Below are 27,738 nucleotides of genomic sequence, written 5' to 3' on the forward strand. Positions count from 1 at the left end.
AAAAAGCCTAAGAATTAATATTTAGTTTTTCCAAAATGTCTTATCTAAGTCATGATAATATACATATTTCAAATTTTCATCCTATTTTCCTTTGGAAGTTATTTCAGACAAAAATGGTAACTTTAAATACAATAGAGTGTTAATGATGTTTATTTTTATAATGACAAAAAATTTAGGTAAAGGACAAATAGGTGCTTACTTAAATTCAAGGAAGCTTCTAATGGAAAAAATGTTTAATATACTAGAGCAAATTTTTACTAGAGTAAATGTATTTTCAGTAGAAAAAAAGGAAAATTTGTTGTGCTGCCGACAAAAAGGTCTAGAACTCAGAAGAGTAGAAAACTGCATACAAGCTAAAGATGTGTGAGATACTGGGCTGCATTAAACATTTTTTGGGGGAAAACAACTAAAATATAGCAGAAAGCTTTACTCCTATCTAATTAAGATCAAGGGGCACTGCCAGCTAATTTCTTATTACTTTAAAATTTTTTATTGTTTCAGAATTTTTAATTCCTAACATCAATTCCTTTCCAAGATCTGTCCTCACTTCTTACTTTTTCTATTTGTGACTAAATGATTCTAACGTTACTTCCCACCTGCCACCCCTACTCTCCAGCTGAAGGGGTTTTATTTTGCAAATAAAAATATAAGCCTCAATAAGTTTATCTTCGAAGGAAATAAATATGAAGCATCAGATGAATTTTTAAATTGTTCCTTTGGCATTACAATCTCTCCTCACGTCATCCAGCTTGAATGAAGTAACTGTGCACCTCTGTCCTACTATGTTATTATTTCACAGAGATTCTTGCTTTATGCTAGATGAAGACTAAATGCGTAGGCTGCAGGCATGCACAGCAGCTCAGTAATTCTCCAAGCTCTGGCTGTTCTTGTGAGAAGCCTAGGAGAGAATATCAGCTTTATTGCCAGTGGGGCTGGTAAATGGGGGAAGGGGGAGGAGGAGGATGACCAGGCCAACCAGCAACCCAGTTCCTAGGTAAACTCATTTCAAAAATCACACGTATCCGTCCAGTCATTGGTGCCTGACCCAGCAGAAGTGACAAGCCTCTGAAGGGCAAATGCTATATAAAAGAGTATTCCTATAAAATCCCTTGGAAAGGATCAAAATATGGCTAAGAAAACTGACCAAATCCCTTTTTGCTGGAAAGCGCACAGGTACGATGTATACCGAATGTCAGGAGTGCACGCCAGATTGAAATGAATTCCTTTGGTTTGAAGGAGACCACTGAGATCTCATTAGTAAATTTAACTAACATGTTTCATGATGAATTATTAGCTGTTCTACGGAAGAAAAGTCAGTAGACTAACATGGAGCTGTCACATACTTTCCCAAATGTGTTCCACTCTGAGAAAGAAGAACGTATGTTTCTCGACCAGTAATATCCATCCACTACATTACTTGTGTTAACCAAAGGTATTTCTCACACAGCAGAAGGCTGTGGGCTGTATCTCTGAAACTTAGGTTGCAAACATAGTGCATGATCAATCACCGTTTTGGTTGTTTATGCCAACCTATTCTTGGTTGGATTGTAAACTCAGAGAAAATAAAACAGCGCTTAGAAGCAGAGTAAAATAAAAACATGAAAGTTTTCAGTGCTAACTTTTGTGAGTCAAGAGAAAATGCTTTGATGGTAACTCGAGTACAATTAAGTATTTTAGGTACCTCAGAAATAACTGAGCAGTTGAAAACAATCACAAGCAAACACAGTAAGATCTGAATGGCAACATTAAAGAAATAAACAGAGAGTCCTTTTTTTCTTTTCAGTCCTCTATAATTATAATGAGCCATTTCTGGAAGATGAAATTATACAGCATAAAAGAAAAAAAAATCGTTACCTTTAAGCAATAAGGGCATGAAAGGGATTTTAGGTGGCTTCATCTTTTTGAATGCATCTCTGTAGGCTTTGTGATTCAGGGAAGGATCCTGCCAAACCAAGCAGATTACAAAGAGAAAGAAAAATCAATGTGCCTTAGAAACAACTCTAAATCCACTTTTGCTATAATACTTGAACATGATTTAGCTATCGAGAGGATCTTCCTAAGAACTAAGAAGATAAAGGTTTCCTTGGAAAATAAACTCACTAAATTAGGGCAGGAAATTGAGGCAATGAATAAAAGCCAAGTTATTGGTTTACAATAATGGGAAATGACTGCAAAAGAGAGACACTTTTTGATTGCCCTATTATTTTCCTTAAATGGGTTCTTTAAGTACAGTTTCCTCTGCATAATTTTGATCATGAGGTAACCCCAACGTATTTTGTTAGGCACACTGCAAACCAGCCTCACAGTGCACAGACAATGCAGAGTAAACAAGAGAACACTGTCTTACTGCATTCTGAAAGAAACGATACATTTTCTATCTAAACCTAAGAAATGGTAAAAAGGAGAAAAATGAAAAAAATAATGCCTAAGACACTGACTACGCACTAAGTTAATACCAATTAATTTCGCGGGTTTTGAAATGGACTATAGTAAAAATCTGCCTTCTGAAAATCGTACCAAAAGGACCATTCTCACAACGTTTTTCCATGAAGAGGAGGAAGCCCTGACCATGAACTTGCTTCAGTCCATAAGAAGCAAAGTTAAACTTTCCTATCCAAGTGAATTCATCTAAGCTACATGACTTGATAGAGTGCAGATACCGACCCCTGGAATCTAGAAGGAAATTAGACACTAGAGATTAATTTGAAGAATAAGCCCCATCTGGCTCAACAACTTACTGTTAAACTTTCAAGTTCAGAGAAAAGTTTCTTAAACTTCCCAGGGATTTTCTAAAAACAAACCAAAAACAAACAAAAAAGAAATGGTTAAAGAAGTCAGTTATTTTGAGGGGCAACGAGGGGAGTTTTGATTAAGTTGTGCTTAGGTGTGTCACGCTTCTAGACATCTAGATAAAAACATCTATCATTTGGTTGTACCCTAATTGCTTCTCATGAGGCAATTTTCATCATCCTTTAATGTGACATTCCTTGCGAATGTGGCTAAAAACAGTTTAAAATAAATAATGGCCACATGACTCAGGAACCTAGCTGGTTAGACATTCCACACACTGGTGATTTTTTAATAAAAACTTGGATTTTGTTTCCATGTCCTACCTTTCATCAAGAGCACATTCTGTTCTAATTTGTCTGACCTATTTTCTATCTGCTATGGTGACGATGTAGTGCCTTGCACATAGTAGGCAACGCATATGCTCATGAAATGCATGCTATAATTGAATTATTTCTCCTCTCGATTTCTGCCAAAGGTTCTTTCCAGATTTAATTCAAATGCCACTCTCCCCTGGCCCTCGCTAGCCATTTGTTTTCTTCCTCTTCTGATGGACGGGGGCGTCTGTTGCCTGCTTCCTTTGATCTCACGATGTGCACACATGGCCCTGTTTGCTTACCCAGAGCAGGCAGGCCTTTCGTTTCTTTTGAACCCCTTTAAAGATCACTGACACTGACCCTGACCCTCAGGTACCACAGTGCATTCCATCAGAGTATGACCCTGACTTCGAAAAGCGTATCTGTAGTTGTCCAAAGACCTATGCTGAGACCTAATGCAAGATAAAAAAAAAAAAAGTTGGCCTAACTCCTTCTCTCTCATGGGAGTCTGAATTGGGAGCATGAAGAGAATGGAGCGGGTGACGGGAGCTGAATCTGAGAAGGCTGGAGAGAGGCTAAGGAGATGGCAGTGAGCCACGTGCAGGCTAAGGGGGAAGAGTTGGTGGTTCAAGAGAAGAAAGGAGGGAGAGAAACGGTGCCCTAAGTGAAGAAGCCAGTCAGGAGGGAAGGAAACAAAAGCCGAAGGAATGGGGATGGGGAGAGGCAGAGAGCCCTACGTCTGTGCCTGGCTAAGTGGAGGGACGCCCCGGTGTCCGTTCTTTCCACATAGGCCCTTTGGCCCATGTTGTGCTAATGTGCTGGGTCCATCTCAGAGGCTGGAGCAGCCTTCATCACGCAACACTGGCAGAGGCAGCGACAAGATTTGGAAGGCCTAAAACTCATTTTGTGGACTGTCTTTAAGAAAAAGAATACAAAATTACTCGACTTTTGCGAAGTTTACAAAGATATCCATCATCCATGTGAACACACTGCCAAGGGCCGTGCAAGTGAGAGGCCTGGAAGCTTAATTCATCAGCATCTCAGCCAGTTGGCTTCTGGACGCACATCGGTCGTCACCAGGTGAGCTTTGGAAAGAATCACCGTGGAACGTAGCCAAGCTCTCATGGGAGCAGAGCAAGGCTAATTCCAGCTGGGGAATATTTTACAATCTTCATCTCTTTCTTATATATTACAAAACCATTCTGAAGACCATTTGATCAAAATAGTCCCTACAGACTTGACACATTATTTTTTAACATGTTTTTCTAATAGTACTTATTTTATTTAAACCATTTACAACAATTTACATATTTTAACTAAAGGCTTTTTGCTGGACCGTTTCCCATTCGGTTTTACCTGTCCCTCCTACTTCCTTCTCCCCCGCAGACCCCCAAGTCTCACCTCCCAGGTCTGTGACAGTCGGCTGACAGAAGCTGTGTTGAGACCCATCACAATAGCGAAGAAAGAATTCAGGTTTCTCTGGGCTTTGCAGCTATGGGATAAAAGAAAGCAGAAGGCACTTTGAGGCAACAACTTCTCTCCAGACAACCGCAAAAGATACAGCTGAAACCATTCCCCGAGGCCACAGAGTTCAACCTCAAGGGTAGGGCTGAACTCTGCCCCACAGTTCCCACGCCCCCGACAGCCCCTTTGGGAGATGGTGTGCCCTCCACTGTTTCTAACACAAATGATTCCAAATGTTTCAGCCCGTCTTTACCTTTAGGAGAAGACCTGTGTTCTTGAAACCCTCTGGACACTTTAACAGACTCCTCCTTTTAAAAAATATTCTGGGTGCATCTACAATTTCAACTGAAAACTCTTAAATTCATGTTTCTTTATATACACACTGTCATTATAACAGCTCTTTTATCCTGTCTCTTTCATCAGTATCCTGTCTATGTTTTTTTGGCAGATAAGCCCCTCTCACCTCTTATTACATTTAGACATATTTTCTTTGTGATCAACAAAATTGTTATTATGTTATTTTATATGTATATTTAAAACATGGCCTATATTATGGGGATACTGCCCCACATTTCTCATTTAAAGGAAAAAGGAAATAAAATGCAAAATAAGATCATGTTGAGCTCTGTTCACTCGGTAAGGTTGTCTGTTCTGCATAACTGTTGGTCATGCTCTTGACTCAATTGGCCAAAAGCCCACCAATTTTCCGAGCCAGCCAAGGGGCCTTGGTATAGTAGAAGGAGGCTGGGCTTCTCGGTTGGCCAGAACAGTCTGTCAATTCTAGACACTCCTTTACCTGAGGAAACTACTCCCCTGAGGCAAGTCTTTAAAACCAAGAAGTTACCTTAACTGGAGAATTAAATATGAAAAAATATGAAAGTGCTTAGCACTAAACTGGGTGCAGAAAAACTACCTAGTATGAACCAATTTAGCTCCTCCCCGATGACATCTTTTCTTTTACATCTCCATCAATGTCTCAGATGAAATTCTGGAACAGTATATATATATAACTTTGTATTTTGCTTTGTCAATAATATACTGTTTTTTCACTATCATCACTGATGGCTATGTAACACTTTATCAAAAACATATTACATAATGTGTTTACTCACCCCTATTGTTGATATTTAAATTATTTTCAATCGATATAATTCAATTTGATATGAAATGCTGCAATGCATGTCTTTGTGTATAAAACTTTTTACTGCATTTATCATTATTTTACTACATTAGACTTCCAGTCATTCCATGATTGGTCAAAAGCTGCCATCACTTTAAAGGTTCTCGACACATTAAAAACTTCTGTCTCCCAAAACTACCGATTTCTAGCCACATAGGTTGTGTGTTTAAGAGCATCTGCTTCTGAACCAGGAAAATGGTTTGAGTTGTGAGTGTGGTAATGTACACAGCCGGCTGTGCCCTGGCAGGTCCTGATGTACCGGCCTGCTCACAAAGCCAGCCTCATGGACCAGATACTGCCCAAGTACAGCTGAGGGCCATGCTTGGGAGCACCGTGGAAGTTCTATTTCCATTCCTAGTGAGACCTGGAAAGGCACTGCCTCCGAGTCTAGTGTCCAATATACCCAAGTGAATGCAGTCCTGCAGGCCCCTCGTCACTGAGTGTCCAGGGCATGCTCTGCCCTTCTTTCTGTCCAGCTTTGGACTCCGTCTGCAGTTTCCCGGTAGGCAAGAGGGCCTAAAACTCAGCCTAATTGACCCTTCATCCAGTTTCTGCCAATTTTCTAACAAGTATCTTGTTTGTTTATTCGTGAGCTATGCCAAGGATATACTCTGCTTGATAATTCTGGTCTATGACTTAGAAATTCACCTGTTTTTGAGAATCATCGGTGCCTAAAGTCACAATAACATGACTTTTCTTTTGCCATTCACTTGCACCCTTTCTGACACACTCGTGGGAGGTTCACACCCACCAGGACAGACCTGAGGCAGCCTGACATGATAATTTGAAGCACCGGGCTCCTCTGCTGAGGATCTTGTGATCAGTGAGGACTGTCTGATGCCTACACTCTCCCGTACTCCCAGATCCTCCTGCCTTAACATGATGGAGGCCCGCTGGTTCTGTCATTCTCCACTAGGTTCCTTAAAAGGCTAAATTATACATCTATTTGATTTTTTATATTCTGCCCATCACCCAAATGCCTAGTATACAGCAAGCCTTTCAGATAGCATGTACTGAAGTGGAAACCAAGACTTTCTGGGTAAATGGTTTTATTATTATTCATTATGAAAAGGTTTCTTCTTCTTTTTATTCAGCATCATTTATCTAAATGGAATCTTAGATATCATCCTCATCTTTTTTATCTTTTAGCCCCCCATAAACAATTTTTCTGGTCCAGATCTCTTTTTTAGTCATATTTGGAATAAAAAAGCACATATAACTAACATCTGAATCTGTAAAAAAGAAAAAGGAATTAGAATAGTCAGGATTTCTCTAGAAGACAAATTGATACGGTACAAAATATTGGATACTATTCCAGGCTGGAATCCTGTCACCAAGCTTCATTCACTCTGTGATAAGAATAGACTGTCTGACACTAAACATTCCGGTTTAGCAAACATTCCTTTGTCTGTGTGAGAAAGTAAAATCCACTCAATCCACAGAGGTGGGGGATGGGGATGGAGAGAAGGAAGAAAAACATGAATATGCAAATAGGATGCCTTAGGCAGAGGAAGACACTTCATGGTCATGGAAATTACCGTTTTCCCTTGGTTATTCCTACCAGGAATTTAACTTGATGTTTCTGTTGGCATTCTAGTCCATGGGCTAGGGATAGAGACCAGCACTGTAAATAATTCAAGATCATAGGGTCCTATAAAGAAGACGTGAATAGATTTCATTTCCCCGAGGACGGATATAATCCTAGACTATGAACAGAGCTGTGTGGTGTCATTCGACTTCTCAGAACATGAATGTCCCGTTTCTCCAAGTAACTGGCATTTATAAGAATGTTTTTGATCCAACAGAACCTTATCTTTAGGTATTTCACAGGCTATTACGGAATATAGTGGCCAAATAAAAAAAAGAGCATTTACCATATAAGATGTCCAAGATTTAGGCTTATCTGTTATCTTTTTCTCCTTCCATACAATTCACACAAAACTACAAGTCAGGTACTTCTATTATCTGTCACCTAAGTACACAAAACATCCTCTCCTGGGGTCTCCTGGCCTACGGTCCAGTCTGTGTGCTACTCTCAGATCAACCTTCCTGAGGGACAATTCTGATCATCAGTTTCCTGCACAAAACTTTCAGTGAATCCCTACTGCCTTCTCAATGTGGTCCAAACTCCTAATCTGAAATCCCGTCCTCCTTTGCAGATCAATCTCCCACAACTTCTTTACAAATACCCTCCACTTGGGCCACACCGAGTGAGGTTAGTTTGCTGACCACATACATGTTCTCTGTCTCCGCTGAGCTCCTCTGCTTCTCTCCTCCAGCGAGTTTGACCTCCATGAAGAGTATGCTCTTTCGAATGCTCACCTGTCAAATTCTACCCAGAATTCAAATACAGCCTCATGTGGTCTTGCACAAATGTTTTTTGACTCTTCCTGTCCCACGTCATTGGCATATGAGCTTCCCCACCTCTAAAGCCCCAATAGAATTTGATCTCGTCACAGTACAGTCCCCTTCTCTTCTGCACACGAGCTATTTGTGTTATAGATGTACTGCCCACCTGCGCCGGCAGATCGCAGACTTCTAGAAGACAGGGATTAGGTCTCCACAGGCCCAGTCTGATTTCCCCACGGTATCTTGCATGGATCTGTGCATATTTTCTGACTCAATATATTATACTGACATGTACTCAAAAATTGTTTGATATGAAAACTATTTTGGAAGACAAAGGAAAAGTGAAATGGAAAGACTAGGAGGTAGAAGCAACTAGAAAAGGTTTTGGTTTCCTGTTGTCTGCTTCTGTTGGAAAGCTGTCCTAAGAGCAGTCTCAGGATGCTAACCTGGTCTTTTGAGAGATGCTCCCAGCAAGTTACTAAAATGTCATTCGACCAGCATTTACTGAGTCGCTGGTATTTACTAAGTTCTGTACCAGGGGCCCAGGTACAATGATGGGTAAGAATTGGTTGGTCCCTGTCTTCTGGTGGCCAACACAGCAGTGAAGGGATCCTATATAAACAGATAAGTTTAATAAATAACGAAGTTTAAAAAAGGGAAAAAAGAATGTGTGGTGGGAGGAGTAGGAAGTAAGGGTAGGGAGTAATTGACCCTGCACTTGAAAGTCAGGGGAGGACTTTGGGAAGGAAGTGACATTTGACCCAGGTCTTAAAGAATGACAACAAGCTGCTGGATGAAAGGGGCCTTTCTTGGCAGACACAACAGGTGTCCAAGGCTTGGAGGATGGGGTGCATGGGAAAGAGATAACCATTGTGAGTGGCTGCAGCATGGGGTGCACCCAGGGGGTGTGGAGCCAGCCAGTACAGGGCCTGCTAAGGAGTTTGTGAAGTTCAAACTGTAGGCCATCAAGGAACCAAGAGCAGAATCTCAGAACACACCTGACTTTCAATGATTCTTACCCCCTTATATCAACTTCCCCTTTTTTCTTAGTTTATGTAGCTCACCCAGTCACATTTTAATTTAGCTGCAGAATGGGGTATGTGTGCACTGCCCGCTTATTAATTCTGTGACACAGAGCAGACTGCTTCAGTCTGGTATTTTGACATTTACTTTAAAATAAAAATACTTCAGATGCACAGATATAAATATTAAAGAAGAAACCTTTTCAATCATTTGGTCATCTAACTTAATATTACACTTTTATATCTCAACCTTTATCATCACAAGGAAAAAAAAAGTACTCTCACAAATAGACAAGAGGAATTGTACTTTTCACCACTAGAAACTCACTGAGCGGCAATTTTGATGAATTTTTTCACTAGCTGCACTCGCTTGCCCAGCTGACTGCAGAGCAGAATCTCCGTGGCCACCCAGAGCTGGACTTCATTGCATCTCTGGAGCAGAAGGCTGAGGTTCACAGTGTGCTCCCCACTTCCTTGTCTGCTGAACGTGAAGTAGATCAGCTCTTGCTGAAAGAAAATGTATTCATGCCTGCATTTATTTTTAGCACTAAGTCAGGTTGATACAAAATTCAGTCCATTTTTAAGAGCTGTTTCAGGTAGTTATTCTCATATCAAGAATATAACGAATAACAAAACTTTAATTTGAAACAATTTATCTTTAATTTTAAAAATGCCCCCTTAAATAATGTTCACTTGGACTCTTTATAGAAATGTAATATTTTGGAATATAAGGATGACACCTGTCCGTGAAAATCTAAGACAGTCTAAAGTTTAAATCACAGGCTGAGTCGAAGACAGACTTCTTAAAGTTGTTATACTGGCAAATTGTAAATGAAAATCATTACTAGTATTTGCTAAGCTGCACATTAGACCCTCACAGGAAGATTCTCTAAACACAGTTCTCAAATTTTAGTGTGAATCAAGATCACCTGAAGGCCTGTTAAAGCCTGCTTCCCCTCCCCAACTGAGTTTCTGATTCAGCTGGTCTAGGGACAAAAATTTACATTTCTAACCAATTTCCAGGTGGTGCTGATGATGTTGGTCTGGATACTCATTCTTTGAGAATCACTGATCTAAGGTCGTATCAAATCATAAACAGAAAGAGTGAGATTTGGGCAAGGTCCAAAACTTACAAAAGTGAACAGGACCAGTAACTATACTGTCTATAGGTACATCGTATATAAATAGATTTGTTTCTAAATGGAGGTGTGTGTGTGTGCGTGTGTGTGGGTGTGTGTATTTACAGAGGTAATTCACATTTTCCCACCGCATAAGCAGGGACACATCCCATTCTATTAACATTTCCAAAGTTACAAGTCATTTAGCTTGAACGAGTTCACCACTTGCTCAAATTTAGATCACCATGTTGGAAATGTAACGAGAAAATATGAGGACATTTAAGAAACATTCCAAAATGAAAGTGAAGCTCAAGGACTTTAAAGCTGGACATGAACTTCTTCAGACGGAAAGGCCATTTCATAATGAACAATTTCACTATATGGCAAAGCAAATGCAACATACGGTTGCAGAACAGTCATATTTTTCATCTTCTGATTCTTGTAAACTTTTCCACTGGCTAAATTTATCTATTAGTTATCAGTAGCATTTTGCCCATAATCTATCATTCTATAAATGTTATAAGCTGTCTTCAAGGGAGAAGTTGATGGACACAAAAAATTGAAATATATTTCAAAATTTTCAAGAAAGTACTTGAAGTCTTGCGGCAAAATCTAAATTTATAGAATGTTCTTAAGTAAAAGAGTGTAAGGGTGTGTGTGCGTGTATGTGTACACACACATATACATAAAGTTAAATATGATTCTTGTATAACTATTGTAAACGTCATGAGAAAAATTAAAATATAAAAATCAAAGGTATCACATGCAAAGTAGCTCTCTAACCCCATTACTGCTTCATATATGTATCTGTAATATACATATATATATCACACACACATATATGTATTATACGTATAAAAATATAGCATGCTTACACTACATCACACAAACATATTGCACTAGGAGCAAATAAAGCATGATTATGTATTCTGATTTTCCCAGCACTGGGTCAGTCTTTCAATATGTTGAAAGTCCCCAAATATCTTTTCAGACCATGGTATCCTGACATAACTATATCACCATCTTTTAAAAACCTAGTCACACACATAAATATTCTTCAGAAAGAATTTACGGTTAAAATAGCTCTAGTGTTTATTTGATCTTCTCACTCCTTCCTTACCTCGTGAATTGAATTGAAGAGACACCAATCAAAATTCATTAATTCCAGAGCGAGATCCCAAGTGTTCATTCCCAAAATCCTCATCGACCTTTGCTGTGATTCCTCATTTTCTGCCAACGGGTTCTAAACCAACAGAAGCAAAAGGATCCTTAGTAATTCCCAAATGTTTAGCACTGAATTGGCTGGCCACACAAAGGCGCTAAAAACCCAGATTAGAAAAGCAATCTTGTCTGAGGGCACTTAATATTTTCCGTGGTCTTTTCACCTTCAGTGAGTTACAGCCAATTTAGGAAACAGCCTTGGATACAGTAGAATGTGATCAATGAGTGCGCTTGCTCCTCCCCCCGACCATATACATGCACACACAAATCTGATTATAAAACACTGTCTGGGCAGACAGCACCAGGAAAACGAAAGCCCTGAAATCACTTTGGCTTCTGGTAAGAATTAATGTGCCAGCAGGGTTAGTATAAAAACAAACAAAAGAAATGTCAGGGTGCACTTCAATAAAGACAGACATGGCTTTTACAGGAAATACGTTTAATAAGTCTCATCCCAGACACACGTTTACAAATTTTATTAAAACGCTTGTGAAAAGCAAAAAAAAAAAAAAAAAAAAAAATTAAATGTGAAATAAAAAATAAAAGTTATTTCATTTATACCTCACAGTATAAATGATCCCCACAACAGATGATTATTTTAAGTAGCAATTGCTTTCCCTGCACAAATAAGTATCAGTTTAGTGACAGTATTTCCTTAAAATCTGGCATGAAATTATTAAATGCTGCTACAACTTTAAATCTACTGTCACTGTCAAATGTATTAAAAATTAGTCGGCATCTTTTCAAAATTTTTTATTTTTTCTAATTAAAATATAAATGCTCCCATTTGAGGGGTTAAACTTAAATAGTGAACAATGTTAGAATAGCTAGTGACTTGGAAATAAAAGAATGGGACTTTTCAAAAATAAGTGACATAGCAGGATAAAGGGAATATTTCAGATCCCAAATCGTAATCTCTATTTCTAAACTGTAAAATAAATTATTTGCATTTTAGAATTTTTACATTTCAAAAAGTTTTCCTAATAAAAAAAAAAAGAATGACAAAAGACCCTCACAGAACTTTCCTGCAGACTTGATTCTGTACAGAGCAGGTCAAGGTACAAATCGTCCCTGTGTTCCCAGAGTGGGACACAGGGTAGAGCTCAGTAAGCGCAGACTGAATGAATGCATGTGCAAATACTGAGGTGTTGAGGTGGGGGACAAGCCGAGGCTTCCCAGAGACTGACTGGTCTGGCTAGGTTGGGACCAGATGGGACACTATGTTGCACTGTAGACATTCAGAGGGAGAGCCACAAATTGGGAAGTAACACAAATCTCAGCTCACTGATTGGGTGGTATAAGGATATTTTCACTTGGTTTTTTCACCCCCTCCCCGCTACTTTCTCCCTAAATACGTCTCCCCTTGCCTTGGTACTGCCCTCGGCTTATTCAAGGTTGCACCGTCCTCTCCAAGCAATACGGTATTTCTCCACCCCATTCATTCAGGACTCGAATTCCTGTTTTCTAAGATTAACTAAGCTATACGCAAGGATAGTGGGTATGAATGGCTTCACATGTTATTCTTCCCTCACAATGTCCCATTTCAACTGAAATATTTTGGAGATGGAATACCTAAAGCTATGGTTCCAATGGGGAAATTTTAGGTAGTGTGCAAAGCAGGTGTGGGAAACATCTGAGGGCAGGATGGCATCTGGCTCATCTCGGAACACACTTCCTAGCACCCGTTTATTTCATTAAGACATTGCCTCAGGCCTGCCTTCTACTCTCCTGAAGCTGGCCCCGGACAGTGGAGAAGAGAGCTCCTGGAATGCGTCCAAAGGAATTGCATGAGAAGTCTGTGTGGCACGGAGGAGGAGGGATTGAAGTCTATTAGAGCGTAGATTCCTTCCATCACCAGGAGACCCTGCAGCTACATGTTATATCGTACTCCTTCGTGGGGAGGGGCAAAGGCAAATCAATCTCATCGTTTACTCTAAGATGCTATGCAGCATCCAGTTTGTCATGTTTCACTGATAGGGTTACATCGTGGGCAGACACAGGACCAGTGACCTGCTGAAGGGCACTCAGAACCAGAAAGGCCCAAGTAAGACAACGGGTTTCCCTCTCCTTTTCTCCCTCATCATGTCCAATTGAAAGGAATGTGCAGGAGCTCCAGAGTCAAACATAATAGGACTGAAATTCTAGCACTGTCCCTGGCTGTGGGAAGCTAGAGTGTCACTCAGCCTCTCTGAATTCCACAAGGTGACTGGGAATGTTAAATGAGATACTGTATGTAAGTTACTCAGCACATACATGTCTGGTAGTAACTATAAACAATGACAGTGACTAATACTATGATGGCTTGATAGCGTATAGATAATAACTTTTTAATTATAAGCATAAAATATTTTGCGAAATTTGGTTTATCCACATGGTATATACATTCCTCTATTGTACAGACAGCAAGAGACAGCTAGAAAGACCCAGGCCAGTGAAGATGAGACCATGAGTCTAGATGGTACTATCACAGTCTGCTAAAGCCTGCTTTTCATGGGTGATGGATCTGAGGCCTGCTCTGACCATTTGGAAAGCAGCCATGAGACCGAGGTTTGTAGAAACAACAGGTCATCTGCTTAGGCATCAATGTTCTTAAATGTGAACTTAAAGAACTTACAGTATGGGTTTTACATTTCTTCACACTTTTACTCTATAGTGGCATCCGATGTCACTTTGTGACGAGCCCATTCCCACACAGGGAAGGCAGACACTTTGCCCTTTCTTCGGGGAAGGGTACACTCCACATGCACCAAACGGAAAGAAATAAAGGACAGAGTTTCTTTCCCTTTAAAACCACACAGGGTGCATCTCTCAGCCTGACCTCCAGATACACAAGAAAAGGAAACATGGAGTTAAGATTTCATTGGAGAGGGAGTCACTTTCCTCAGACCCCTTATTTCGGGGGCTCAGAGAGAAAAGCTGGGTTTGACTTAGGAAGGGTTTGGAATCCCTCAAAGTCGTGTGTCTTTGATTTGCAAAAGTAGTGTTTTTGACAAATGTATTGTTGGCTAGAGGAGGAAATATTTCAACGCATTTTGCTAACTTTCATTATAAAACACACAAGAGTATGTTTTAGCCTGACACTTGTGTCTGTGTTTCAAGTACAAGGTTAAAGGTCCTCACCAAAGTGTCAGCCAGATCTTTCCGGTAGACATGCATCCGACCAGTCGCGTCCATGGGTTTGGAGATGGCCAAGTCATTAGGCTGAAGTTCATGCTTTTCTTTATTTAAAAAAAAGAATAATTAGAAACACGAGAACAGCGGCAGGTGTGAAAGGTTCATCTAAAGAGTAAAACTTGTCAAAGTAAAATATTTAAAAGTAAATCGCATGTAAAGTAGATTTAATTCAGTTCTGCATACTCTCTACAATGATACGAGCAGGACCATGGACATCATTGCTTATTATCCATAAAGTGAAATCCACTTGTGATTCTTTCTTATAATATTTAGCCATTCGTTGGAACACAGAACAGTTTAGGGGGGAAAGTAAAATTCACTTGTAATCCCGTCACTCTGAGATAACCATATGATGGTAATATTGGTTGACATTTGGGTGTATTTTTGTTCTGATCTTTATGTAAGAGGGTGTGTGTGTACACACATACACAGAGGAGCAATTATTTACACATATACATACATATTATGCATATGTATTTGCTATTATTCCATATGCGGTTTCATATTTTGATTTTATTATAAGCACTTAACCACTTGCCAAAATTATTTATATATGTCAGGTTTGATTACATAACAGTCCATTATACCATCATTTAATCTTTCTGCTATTGCTGAACATTTAATTTTTCCATTTTTTTGGTCATATAAATTATATGTCAAAGTATATGCTAAATACTAACATGAGGCCTGACATATTCCTAGGGCTTAACAAATGGGATCTATTATTGTAGCAGCCATAATACATACTGCTGAAGTCAACATCTTTGTGCATAAATCTTTTGCTGCTTATAGATGATTTTTCTTAAGATAGGTTCCAAGTACTGGAATTACTGACTCAAAGGGAATGAATATTTTTAAAGTTTTTGATGCAAACTACCAAACTGGTTTCCAATTCTTAAACTGACCAACACTGATCATTACTTTGGGTAAGTCTGCTATTTGGTTGAAACCAAAAACAGATTCACAGTTTGTTTTGTATTTCTTGACTACAAGTGAAGCTGAATCTTTTCATATATTCTTCTTCTATTTTATTTCCCTTATTACAAATTGACCTTATCCTTCAACCATTTTTCTGCCATTGTTGGAGCTCTCTTATAACGCAGTACCCTTCTTCATAGAAAAATGTTCTCCTTCTAACTACAAAACACTGTAATACAATCAGCTTCTTCTAAAGCAGCCCTTTAGCTATCCAGCATGGTCGAGAAATGACATATTCTACATTCTTTTTCTAGAAAACTTAATCAGTTCAAATGCCAAGTTTCGTTTTGAACATTTCTGCTTAATATAGAGTACACAAATGATAATCTAATATATACTTTATGGCCCAGCATTAGAAAGATCAATAGTACTGTCAGGTCTGGCTGTTGACACGTGTACTAAATGGTCCCACACGGCTGGGCTCTAATGTTCTTCCATATCTTCCCTCTTTGTTTAGCTACAATTTCTTGCAACCCTCTGTGTGCCCATATATACCTTAAGCCTGAATTTATGAGAGCCATTCAAACCTTGGTGTGGAATAAAAGGCCACAGCTTTCTGACAGTAATTCTTCCGTTTGCTAAGACTTTTTTTCTTATATTTGGGTTTGTCACTATACTATAAAATATTAAAGCTGACAGAATTTTAGGCTCTGAACAACTGAGTAGGTTGCTATTACCTATAACCACCGTGGGTACAAAACAGCTAAAAACCTACTGAAAGCTATGAGGATAACAGTATCAGGCCTTTTAGAGAAATCCACAAAACCTACAAACTGACAACATCTTTAAAATTTTTTGACAAAACAACAGTAGAACTCATTGTCATTTTGAAGTAGTATTTAAAACACTATTTATTGAAATTACATAACTAGAGCAAGGAATACATTAGCTCTGTCTTTTTTTTTTTTTTGCCCTCTTCCATTAAAACATTATTGTTTGGGGGATATTAAGCTGCAGGCAGAAAGGTTCTTAGCAGACAAAACTACTAATGGATGGAAAATGATGGCACATTTCCAAATCTGCAGGATAATTTAGGAGATAAGCTGATAATTCCAGTGACAGTTAGCAATGAGCCTATACATATAAAAACACCACTGCCCACCCTGATGAATCCAATTTAATAGAGTGTAAAAATGGTATTTCATGGCGATCAAATAGATACTGGGTATTATAACCCACCCATTAATTTCCAGATTCACGTGTGGCCCTGGGCTGCCTCAGAGCCAGCCTCAAAGGGATGGGTCCTCAAAGGGAAGCTACCAACTTCGCTCAGGTCCTTTCATCTCCAGCACCTCCTGCCTGAATGGGGACTCAAGGTACTCTCTTGAGAAGCAAATGTTGGTTTTAATGAAGCTTAATATTGTTTAGAATCATCTAATATTTTTGGACACTTAAATATGCATTCATCATTTCTATCTGGAATGTCTGACATATTTTATTAAAAATTCAACCACTCTTTGATTAAAATTCATGTAATCCACGTTTCTCAAACGTGTGCTCTTTTTTTCTAGATCATGTTTTGACAGATGCACATTAGGGCCCTGGGAGAGGTAGGACTTTTTTATTCGGCCTAGAGAGAAGGGCTGTAACTGTTTGCGTATATAATCAACTAGTTTGTAGGACCATTTTACCTTGCTCTGAATAACAAAGCAATAGAAGCAGAATTCTGTCACATAATGCTCTAATGTCAAGTTAAATTCAGATATTCTTCTTCTGACTCCAGAATGATAACAAAGGGTAAATGGGAATGCCTGTTATCTGTTCTTCCTACCCCCCCATCATCCCATCTCTTGTTGATTAGTTCACATAGTCCTCCCATTTTTCAACAACTGATGCTAAGTCACTTTCTTTGTATTTTTCTCAGGGCTAATGAGAAATTAAATAAAGATTGTAAACCAAAAAAGAGGTCAGGGATACTGAAATCTGACGAGCTCTGGTGAAAACGAAAGGGTCTGTTCAGGTCGCATAGATCAATAGTGTCAGCTTGTAATCTGTGTGATCTTATTCAAAACAGACAATAAACCATTCTCTGAGGATAAATAAGGCCCAACAGAAGAAAAATCTATAACCAGGCCTTACTCTGCACATCCACCTGAAGGAACACTGTCTGTGAGCTTTGGCTTATTGTAGTTTTTATTTCCTTTGATAGAGAGTCTTTAAATATTAAATTGTCAGCCAGCAATATGACTAGTTCAAGGCTGTCTTTCTTTTTTCTTCCTAAACTAATATCCTCCTTTAGTAATTTCCCAAGTTAATTTAAATATGAAAATATAAAACTTATCTAGAGTACAAAATATGAAAAGCTTTATAATATAGTTCAAAACACTGGCATGCCTCTCTATTCAGTTCTTGGGGAGGAAATTCAATATCCAATGGTACCCAGCTGTTGTCATGGAAACACCTCTGGTAGGCAGCTTCTCATTGTTAGCGTGGTCATCTAGCTGCAGACCCAGAAGAGACGAGCTGCACGTTTACTCTATAAAAATGTCAACTCTCTCTTTTTTGGAGGAGAGCCAGTGAAAGATTAATATTCAAGGACAGAAAATAATTTACCTCCGGAGAATGTGACGGCCACCAGAGCCAGATCCTCTTCTGCATGCTGGATTTTTTCTGCCACAACTTTCAGGATCTCTTGGGCTGTACTGGAAACTTTTGCCTTCACACTGACATAGGAGTGCTCTGTTATATACACGTGGCAAAAAACTACACAAGACAGAAGAATTGTTAGTAAACAGAGGACTGTGGCCATGAGGTACAGACTTTTCCAAGTCAAGGCACCTCCCTTCCTATCCTCATTAGATTTACATACTTATGTATGCATGTGGATGCCTGAGGGCATATGCGTGCACATGTGTGCTTGCACACATACGAGATGCAGACGTTATAAGCTGATGAGCCAGCCTGAGTAGCACTTAGGCTGCCCACGCTGTAATGAGAGACCCATGTCACCCAGCTGTGTGCTCGTGGTGGCAACAACCTGACCACAAAGCAGCGGAGCCTGTGAAACATGTTCTGTCCTTTTGAGTCCCTTCTCTGAGGGTTACTGAGATCTCTCAAAGCCGTATATTAAAATGTCTAACTCATACATTTTTATTTTACATTCCATTTCTGGACAGTCACAGTGGCCAAGTCAAAAACACCATATTTCATTATTACGATTCCCATCATTTTATCTCAAAATCTGTCATTTGCCATAGTTTTTGATGTTTAGCCTTTCTGATCATTTAAGAATGATCCCTTCCTCCACCCCCCTCGCCCCTGGGATCAAGGTGATGGTGAGTTTAGTTTCCAAGTAGAGGTCACATTTCTAGTCATTTTAATTTCCTTCTTATTGTCTGCAGTGCTAATAATTATTACCAGGACATTATCACTGGCAGCATGAATGAGTCCTGGAAAATTTTTTATTTATGATTTGATAGCAGAAACTGTTTTAATAGCTTTGCAGATAACTGACACATTTGCTGCTTATATCAGCTATTCTGAACAATAAAACAAAGGACAAAAATATACTTAGATATTCTTCTCTTCTCTATTATAAGATGTAAAAAAAAAAAAAAAGAATGGAGTGCAGCTGTAAGAAAAATTTCATAGGCAATTTAAATGGCACCACAAAATTAAATCCAGGAACGTTTTCATGGCTATGAATAGAGCAACAGGCAAACTGTGAGTTTACATGTACAAACCTCAAAGTCAACACGCCACTGGGAGGCACTGACAGTGTTCTGTTCTTTGGTTTGGTTGGGTGTGTCACTCAATCGATGGCATCTAACAAATAGTTGTTTTATATGTTGTCAACAGACTTGTGAAAGACAAAAGGGCTTTTATCCTTCCATAGAAAAACGGAATTTCTGAGCAAGGCAAAGTTCTGATCTACAAACCGCTGAATGTGATGTAAGTTTATAGCCTGCTTAATGATGGGAAGAACGAAAAGAGGCTGGGGGCCTTGAAATACAGAGACTCTTTGAAACTCAGCTTGGGAAATTATACGATTAAACTGTGAGACAAATGGGCGAGGAAGGTGAGCAAGTAAGGAATTAGAAGGTAAGATCACCTTGTTTGCGCTTCCACGTTGTACATATGATACTTACGACACAACAGCACCATCAGGAGCAGCATTACATACAAACAATGTATCCTGGTGACACTTTGTTGTTTAATTGTTCAAGAAGTTTAGCAAATGTTAAATGCTCACACTTAGAATTTCAGCACTCGCTGAAAGGTGAATGAAAAGAAGAAAAGTCTCTGAGTCATAATAGTGTGAACGTTTTGATGGCTGTAAGTGTTCCCTGGCTCTGCACTTGAATCAATGTTTATTTAAACAGGAGGAAACCATTTTCTGTTCTGTTACAAAATATCCCCGTAGAAAAGTGCGTCAGCATCTTCGGGGTGCTAAAAAAATGTTTCCCTTGCGTTGACCAAGCAGCCCTCTTCCCTTTGGTCACTGACGGGCACTGACTGAGGACATACTGGATGTGTGGCGCTGCCCGGCAGAGCCTTGCCTTGAAGGAATTTCGATTGCACATCCTTCCTTTCGTCATCTTCTCCAAAATTTCTCCCTCTAAATGTACCCTGCACATTGGTTTGAGTGGACTTTCCAGTTAGTCATGAGCAACGGGCTGACCGACAGGGGAGAAGAGGAACCAGAGGGGAAAGTTGCATTTCCAGGCAATTCTGCACCTCTCCAAAGAATGCAGGAGGCTTCGCAGTCTCTTTCCTTATTTCCCAAATTAAAAGTGTCCTTGGTCCCTGGGACACTATTATACGATCAAGAAAATGTTAACGCCCAAAGCAGAGCAAAGCAAACCATCGTTTTTTGACGCTAACATGCTTGTGAAAGGGGTGTGACAGCTGGAAATGGTTAAAAGCAGACTGATGTGTTAATGTTGCAGAAGGATGGTGATTAACTGTTGCTCTACCCACCCCAAACGCTCGTTAAAATCATACTCACTTTCCTCTGTTTCCGTCACAGTTCCTCTATGTTGGAGCCAGTTGTCCTTAAGACTGAATTGGTGGAAAAGGGCTTTATTCTGTGAGAAGGGAGAAAGAGAACAATGAATGAATGTGTTCCTGCCCTTTGGAAAACCACGGCTGTTTATAACATGTTCCAAAAGAGCCAGCCAATTTCTTTCTTTTTTCTTCTTCTTCTTTTTTTTTTCATATTAAATCCATTCATCCAATCTTAGAGGAATAAACTAGGAGTTGCCTCAATTAATGCATGTGGAGGTGGAGATTCTGAGCAACATGGCGGACCTTGCCCAAGGTCAGCATTAGGCGAAAAGCCCCTATAATTATTCCTTGCAATGTGCTGGGGAATATCTGGTTACTACAAACATCTACAGTGTCTTCCTCTGAGTAATGACACTGTTTCCCCATCTCAACCAACATCAATCTTGCTTTTGGATTAAACAACTCTGAGATGCTTTCATACTCTGCTGCAGTACAATGACTTTCTCAAGGGAAATAGATACGTTATTCATTATAATTATCCACCTGATTTACCAGCTTCTATAAAACCTGTGCCTGACATCTCATTCTGCATTTCCCTACTCAAGTTGAATAGGGAACACTCTCATTCTTGCTACCATCTCTCTTTCTGTTGAGCTGAAAAGTGCAAATCTTTCTCTTATAAGACTTTCCTACTCTTGCAGTCAAGTTTCTTGCCTGTATTTATTTATTTATTTTTTGTATCGATGTTTAAAATTCAAATTTTTATCACTCCGGGGAACATTGGGAAAACTCCGAGACTCCGAAATGCACCACAAAACTATGCAGAATGTGAGAAAGGTAAGGACACAGGGCCGAAATCGATCTGCACCTGCACAGGGAAACTGAAGTGAACCAGGAAAGTGCCGGGGAGCCGCAGCCCCAGACTTCCTGTTGTGCACTGTCCTGCTTGAGGCAGTATTCATTTTAACTATGAAGAAATGCTGAGTGAGGCAAGGCAAGGTCTCCAAAGGGGATCGCCCCATTTTAGATAGAGAAGGGTCTGCCTTACCTTCCTTTGAGGTGAATATTCATCTACAGTGCTGAAAATAAAAGAACAGGAAGTCAGTCTTTGTCCCAAACACAGAATAATGCATATATTGTCACGAAAGACTAATTTTAGGCACTGGGCAGAGGCATTTGCTTTTCCAAAAGATAAAACACAGCATTCATTCATTTACCACGTATATTGCACTTGACTTTGGGATCTGGATTTCAAGTGAACCAGGGAGGAAAGAAGCAATCTATTCAACAGGTATATTTTGCTTTCTACCCATGGAAAGTGAGATTTGAGAGAAGAATGGGATTGAAGACACAGAAATTCTAAGTTTTCTCACATAATGATAGATTTTAGGTGAAATTATTGTTATTCAGATAGCTAAATAAGTCAGCTAAGGTGCACCTTTTCCAGGATGTAGGTATGTGTGGTGGAACTGGGGGACATTCTACAGGTCCCCAGCTCTAATCTTACTCCAGAATCTACAGATATTTCATAATCTTGTACTCAAGAGGCAAGAATCATGTCTTATTTCATTTTCTTAATCTATTATCTCCCATTTTTATGTAAGCTTTTTTTTAATGGAATGTATTAAATTCTGTTAATGTCTTTAATGTACGTAAGTGTATTAAACTATAAATTAAAGGTTCCCAACAGTAACAAGGCCTGCCTTACAGCAGAGACCGACTTCCATGTGGGGGATTATTTTGATGTAAAGGCTGTCTTTCTTTTTTGTTTCGCTTATTTGTTCATATTTTCATACTAGTCTTAGGCTATGGAAACTTATTATAGTGTAGACTAGGAAAAAAGGAGGCCACCAAAATTCACGACATTCATTTTACGCACTGTCCTAACTTGCATCTCATTTCTGAATTTCTAAATGTGTGATTTTCATGGTTGAGGATTAAGGCTTACACATGATTTATTTGCTCCTTAAAATCGTGTAGACATTTAATTTGCAGTAGGATCTCTCTTTACTAAAATTAAGTCAGGATTTAAATCTCAAATCAATAATCTGGAAGGCCTGAATTAACGTTTTCTGAGACATGCATTTGTGACTGATGAAATCTTAATAGAAGTTTTTCACAACTTGACAACAGATGTGTTTCATGTTTGCTAAACAGAAACTACATTGTAAATCAGAGAACAATTTTTTTTTCTCTCAGATTAACTCTGCAGCTATATCTGAAAACTGAATAATGACTTGATGTTTTCATTTACCAAAATTAATAAGGAGAGTTAGTATAAGCAGAGCAAAGTCAGGTATTAGCAATTTGAAAGACTAATGATTGATACCTGGGGGATACTTGGACGTGTCAAAAGTCATTGAGTAAATGGTTTTCTTTAATCTTTCTAAATTAATATGGAAGCCTCAGGGAATCCATAAAATTGAGCTTTTAAAATGCTCCATGACTTCCTAGGACATATTTATAAAACATTTTTTCCTATTCCTTTAGAAACAGCTGTGAGCCCCTCCAAATGACATTTTTAATATTTACACTTTTAAAATTAAATCATAATGTATTACATGATTGTTTTGGGTACCCAATTTGTCATGGCTCAGTTTGCTTCTCCTGTATCAAATAGGATTTAAAAAACCAGTGAATAAGCTTGATTTAGTGTTCACTCATTTTGAGATATAAAGACAAAATACACAATTTACTATCAGAAAAGCTAAGAAATCAAGATGAATCTCCGATTCAAAATGTTCAAAATGATGTCTACGGCCATGCCACCCTGAACAAGCCCGATCCCATCTGATCCTGGAAGATAAGCAGGGTCGGGCCTGGTTAGTACTTGGATGGGAGACCACCTAGGAAGACCAGGTGCTGTAGGTGTAAAAAATAAAAAAATAAGGGATTGTAAGCTGACAAGGTCCTTGCAATCTGTGAGGTCAACCAAAGGTTGCTTTGCCTAAAAAAAAAAAGTTCAAATGAACTTTATAAGACATCCCAAATTCTATCACATTTGCTTCTTTCTTTCATTAACTGTAACATGGAAAATTAAATACTTACTGACGACGGTGCATTCCGAGTATCTTTTGAAATTCTTTCAATTCTTTTTCAAGGATTGGATATTCATATACATCATCCAATACGTTCCTGTATATGGTCTTGGGGAAAAAGAAAAACGGCAGTTGAATAGATTTAATGCCCATTTAGTAAGGATTAAGACTCATACAGTGGTTAGCCTGCCCAGGGAAACAGGTGAAAGCCAGGACAATGCAGGAGGTTAACTCAGGTACCAGTGAGATCTTGAGTGGGACCACTAGCCCCTCACTCACCTGGCATGACTCCCTCACAGCTTTTAGGGGTTAGAGGGAGAGAACACCGGAAACTTAGAGATCCCTGGCCGGCTACTCCAGGTTTCTTTGCCTTTTCTATATTTTTAAAAATAATATCCATATGATCATTTGGGAGGGGAAACAATCGATTGAATTAAAGTATCGAGTTGTTTTGAAATAATATTAGTTTAGTTAAAGAGTTAAACAGGTTTTAACTGAATGTCTAAACGATATCTGAAGTTTGAATTCAAAGCGACTTCCTTCATGAAAGGCACAATCATTTTAGACACCTGTTTATTCTGAAACAGAACTCTTCCTTGCTCAGATTCCATTTCGTGTTAACTTGCACAGCTCATATGGTTTTGATGGCCAAAGGAATCCAACTGTCTACAAACCAACTCCAGAGAATCGTTAGGTTAACAGTGTTGAAAAGATACTAAAGCCTATTATTGATTAGAAAAGTATATCAGTTTATCTAATTCCAAATGTAAAGCTAGGTTAGTATTACAAGTTATTATTGCTTAAAATTCTAGAGATATACCATGTCCTCAAAAGTTTCATAATGTATATATTGTCAATACAGGTTTTAAATGATAAATGATGTTTTATCCAAATATTGTACACATGAGATTGGTTTAGTTCAAATTTATAATAAATCTCAACATATTAAATAGTATCAAATTTCAAAATATGTTTTATTTTACCTTCCTTATTTCATTTGCAAACTTCCCAATACTTGTATAAAATAGCCTTAAATTAGTGAATTTAAAATTTGTCTTCTACATTTTTTTGTAACCAATTATTTAAAATTAAAAAAATTCTATGTAAAGACTATCAGGCCTTTGAGGCCAAAACAAATTAATACTTTGTTCAAATTGCAACTTGAATATAACAAAAAAGTGAACAACTGCAACCTACAAATGGGATTTTTTGAAATGCATAACTGAGAATAAAAACAGCCATTTGACATCAAAGACTATCTGGAAGTTTTACATTACCTTTAAAAACATTTTTGAATGTTCATCTTCATGTAACCAGTCTTTGTACAGAGAGATCCACTGAGAAACAAGATGCAAGACCTTACGTTTTCGACAAGAAACATCCGAGTTTTCGTCTTTGCCTTGATACTTCTTAGCAGAATAGGTGCAAATGGTTAAGAAAGAGTATTACATGTTGAAAATAAAAACGCGAAAAGATCTATTTATTCTTGCTAGAGCACATTTCCAAAGAATCCACAAGTATCTAAGCATGCGAGTTGAAAAGAATGTGTGTAGGGAGAGCAAAAGGTACGCATTGAAAAGAGCAAAAGTAAGCCCAGGGAAATGGTTTATGCACGCTCGGTGACAGGCCAGGAAGGTAAGGGTTAGCTGATTGCACTGACAGCTGCTGACATAGTTCCAAAGGAGGAACAGGTTATTGATGCCACCTCAAAGAGATAGTAGGTGGCCCATTAATTTCAAAGAAGGATCCAAGAGATCTGGCCACACTATATACGCAGACACTGCTTCCAAAAAAGTTAGGAAGGAACTAGTCCAGATATCCTTTGAGCCTCAGAAATACACATTCTGTAAAAACAGTTACTTCTAAAGTAGCCCCAAGCGAGCGCAGATTTCTGCAACATAGTTCTTGATATTTTTCAAATGTCTTCCCCTAGGAATTTACTTGAAGAAAGGACTGGATAAATGGGCAAACATAAGTAAAAAAAAAAAAGACTGCTAATTCACTTCCACTGGAATAAAAAAATAAAATACGAATAACCTAAATGTTTCAACCATTGGGGAGAGTTAAAACTAAATTATTACATAGCCATCTAATGGGCTGTTCTGCAGCCATAAAACTGATGGTACATATACTGACAGAGAACATTCACAATATACTGTTGAATAGGAAAATAAAAAAGAATATGTTAGGATGATCCATTTCTCCTGACTATGCTTATTTATATAAGTAATTCCATTACCTGGAAAGATATACTGAAAGTTAACAGTGGCTTCTCGAGGTAATGAGATTTCAGAGTACATAGCTTATTTTTATTATACTTACAAGCATTTTCTAATTTGTATGCAATGACCATGTATTAACTATGCTGTTAAAATTATATATAAATAACAGGCTCAAAGGCAATGGGATTAAAGCCTGACGAATGAGATAGAAGCTCGGTGTTTTCCAAAGTTTTTATCCCCAAAATGATCATTTCTGAGTATCTTGGACACATCGAAAATTAACTAGGAATAGAAAATGCTATGATACCAAACAGAGGTAAGCTTTGGGGTTGATGGACAGGATTCTACAGTCTTTAATGCTAATTTATAATTGCAAAATAGAAATAAATTCTACATCAGGCTTTGTAAATATTTTAAAACACAATTCAGTCACCATCTCCCCAACCTGAAAAAAATACATTAATGCCATCTGACTTCTTTGATTTCTACCTGAGAAATAAACTCAGGCAGAGACTCTGTTAAGTATCTACTTCTAGTTTTTCTCTTGAAAGGCAAAATTGTAAAGATTTATCCTACGTTATTTCCACTTATGACAATGTCCTTTTTGTCTCTTCATGTAACTATCACAGCTTGACTAATATAAAGAAAAATAATCTGGAAAATTACGAAATACTAACAACTTCTTTCTTTTAGGTCAGCATATGTAAAGGAAGAGATGAGCTTTTTATTACAGCTGCATATACATTCTATAATTATGGAGCTGCAGGATAAAGCAGTTTTGGGAACTGAAAATTCAACTACTATTTCATTCATAGTTACTATCATTTATTTGCTTAATCTTGTTCTCCTCCCTCTAAGTTGTATTTAAAAAAAAACATTTACTAATTAAATTTACATTTGCATTATTCTAGTTTTCTATAACAGGGTATATTTGTTTTTATATATTTTGCTCATGCTAGATGATATTGATTTACAAATTTAGCTGGGCATCTGGGTGTCTGGGGAGAGAAATATGGGAAGGTATTGGTGGGGATTATACCTTCAATGTAATGTGGTGAACATTAGCCCACCGAGGGCTATGAGCTTAAATAATGTCCTTTATGATGATAAAAGCTGAAAAGTATTAAATTCTATCATGACAAAAATATTGATCTAAGATATCCAAATATAGCACAAATCACTAATCTATAAATAATGTTCTTTAAAAAAGGGAGTAAAAACAACAAAAAACAATTGGGCCATTTCTTAGAAGGTAATAGTAGTAGGATATAGCTTCACTAAGATGTACATCAAAATATCTCAAATTAAACATGAATGCCATATATTTGTTTGTGGTTCGTATTATTTCATGAAAGGCAGAGTCTGGAAATACATCAAAGTATCATGTAGAAAGACTCCTGGCTTAACATGTTCTGAATTTCATAGGTTTTGATAATTAATAAAGAGGCTGATAAAAATTTGAGCTACATTTTAAATGTAGCTCATATTTAATGTCTTAGGTAAAGACTCAAAACATTATAGCCAAGTAAAATTTTAGAGATTCTTCAGAGAAGTTCTTAGAGGCATTAAATTACTCAGTGGTAATCACAAGTAACATTAGGATCATACTAATAAGCTATAGTTCGAAGGAACATAATATGCTATAAAACAAACTATTATTTAATAAATGGTAATTCTTTTGAAAATACGTTAGCATTAAAATATAGAAATTAGCTCATAGATATTTTTCTAAAACACTTTTAAAGAAGAAATTGAAAACCTTGTAATTATTACTAAATTTCTTAGTAACACCCTACTTGGAAGCTTCATGGAAGAAATCTGTTTTTGAAATTTTCCAAATTCAAAACTAATACTGTTTCAAGATCAGTTTTGTGAACTGGTTGCAAAAGGCTTCAAAATATCTGTAGCTTTGTGTGGCCAT

General features: G+C 38.1%; 1 protein-coding gene and 1 pseudogene across 3 annotated transcripts in view; one reads left to right on the top strand and one right to left on the bottom strand.

The window, feature by feature from the left end:
• RAPGEF5 (Rap guanine nucleotide exchange factor 5) overlaps window positions 1–27,738 on the bottom strand; it is a 200,780-nt gene that overhangs the window by 14,162 nt on the left and 158,880 nt on the right. For all 3 annotated transcript variants that reach the window (XM_039862520.1, XM_039862521.1, XM_039862522.1), the window contains 11 exons: window positions 24,873–25,017; window positions 23,606–23,703; window positions 21,606–21,636; window positions 20,559–20,637; window positions 18,164–18,313; window positions 14,579–14,676; window positions 11,358–11,480; window positions 9,448–9,626; window positions 4,506–4,596; window positions 2,739–2,789; window positions 1,855–1,942 (listed from right to left, as the gene is read on the bottom strand). In XM_039862520.1, coding sequence (XP_039718454.1) covers window positions 1,855–1,942; window positions 2,739–2,789; window positions 4,506–4,596; window positions 9,448–9,626; window positions 11,358–11,480; window positions 14,579–14,676; window positions 18,164–18,313; window positions 20,559–20,637; window positions 21,606–21,636; window positions 23,606–23,703; window positions 24,873–25,017 — 1,133 coding nt within the window. The remainder of the gene's footprint in view (window positions 1–1,854; window positions 1,943–2,738; window positions 2,790–4,505; window positions 4,597–9,447; window positions 9,627–11,357; window positions 11,481–14,578; window positions 14,677–18,163; window positions 18,314–20,558; window positions 20,638–21,605; window positions 21,637–23,605; window positions 23,704–24,872; window positions 25,018–27,738) is intronic.
• LOC120602652 (uncharacterized) lies at window positions 23,310–23,428 on the top strand (annotated as a pseudogene).

Source organism: Pteropus medius, unplaced genomic scaffold, assembly GCF_902729225.1.
Source record: "Pteropus medius unplaced genomic scaffold, Ma_sr-lr_union100, whole genome shotgun sequence".
In the NCBI taxonomy this organism is placed as follows: Eukaryota; Metazoa; Chordata; class Mammalia; order Chiroptera; family Pteropodidae; genus Pteropus; species Pteropus medius.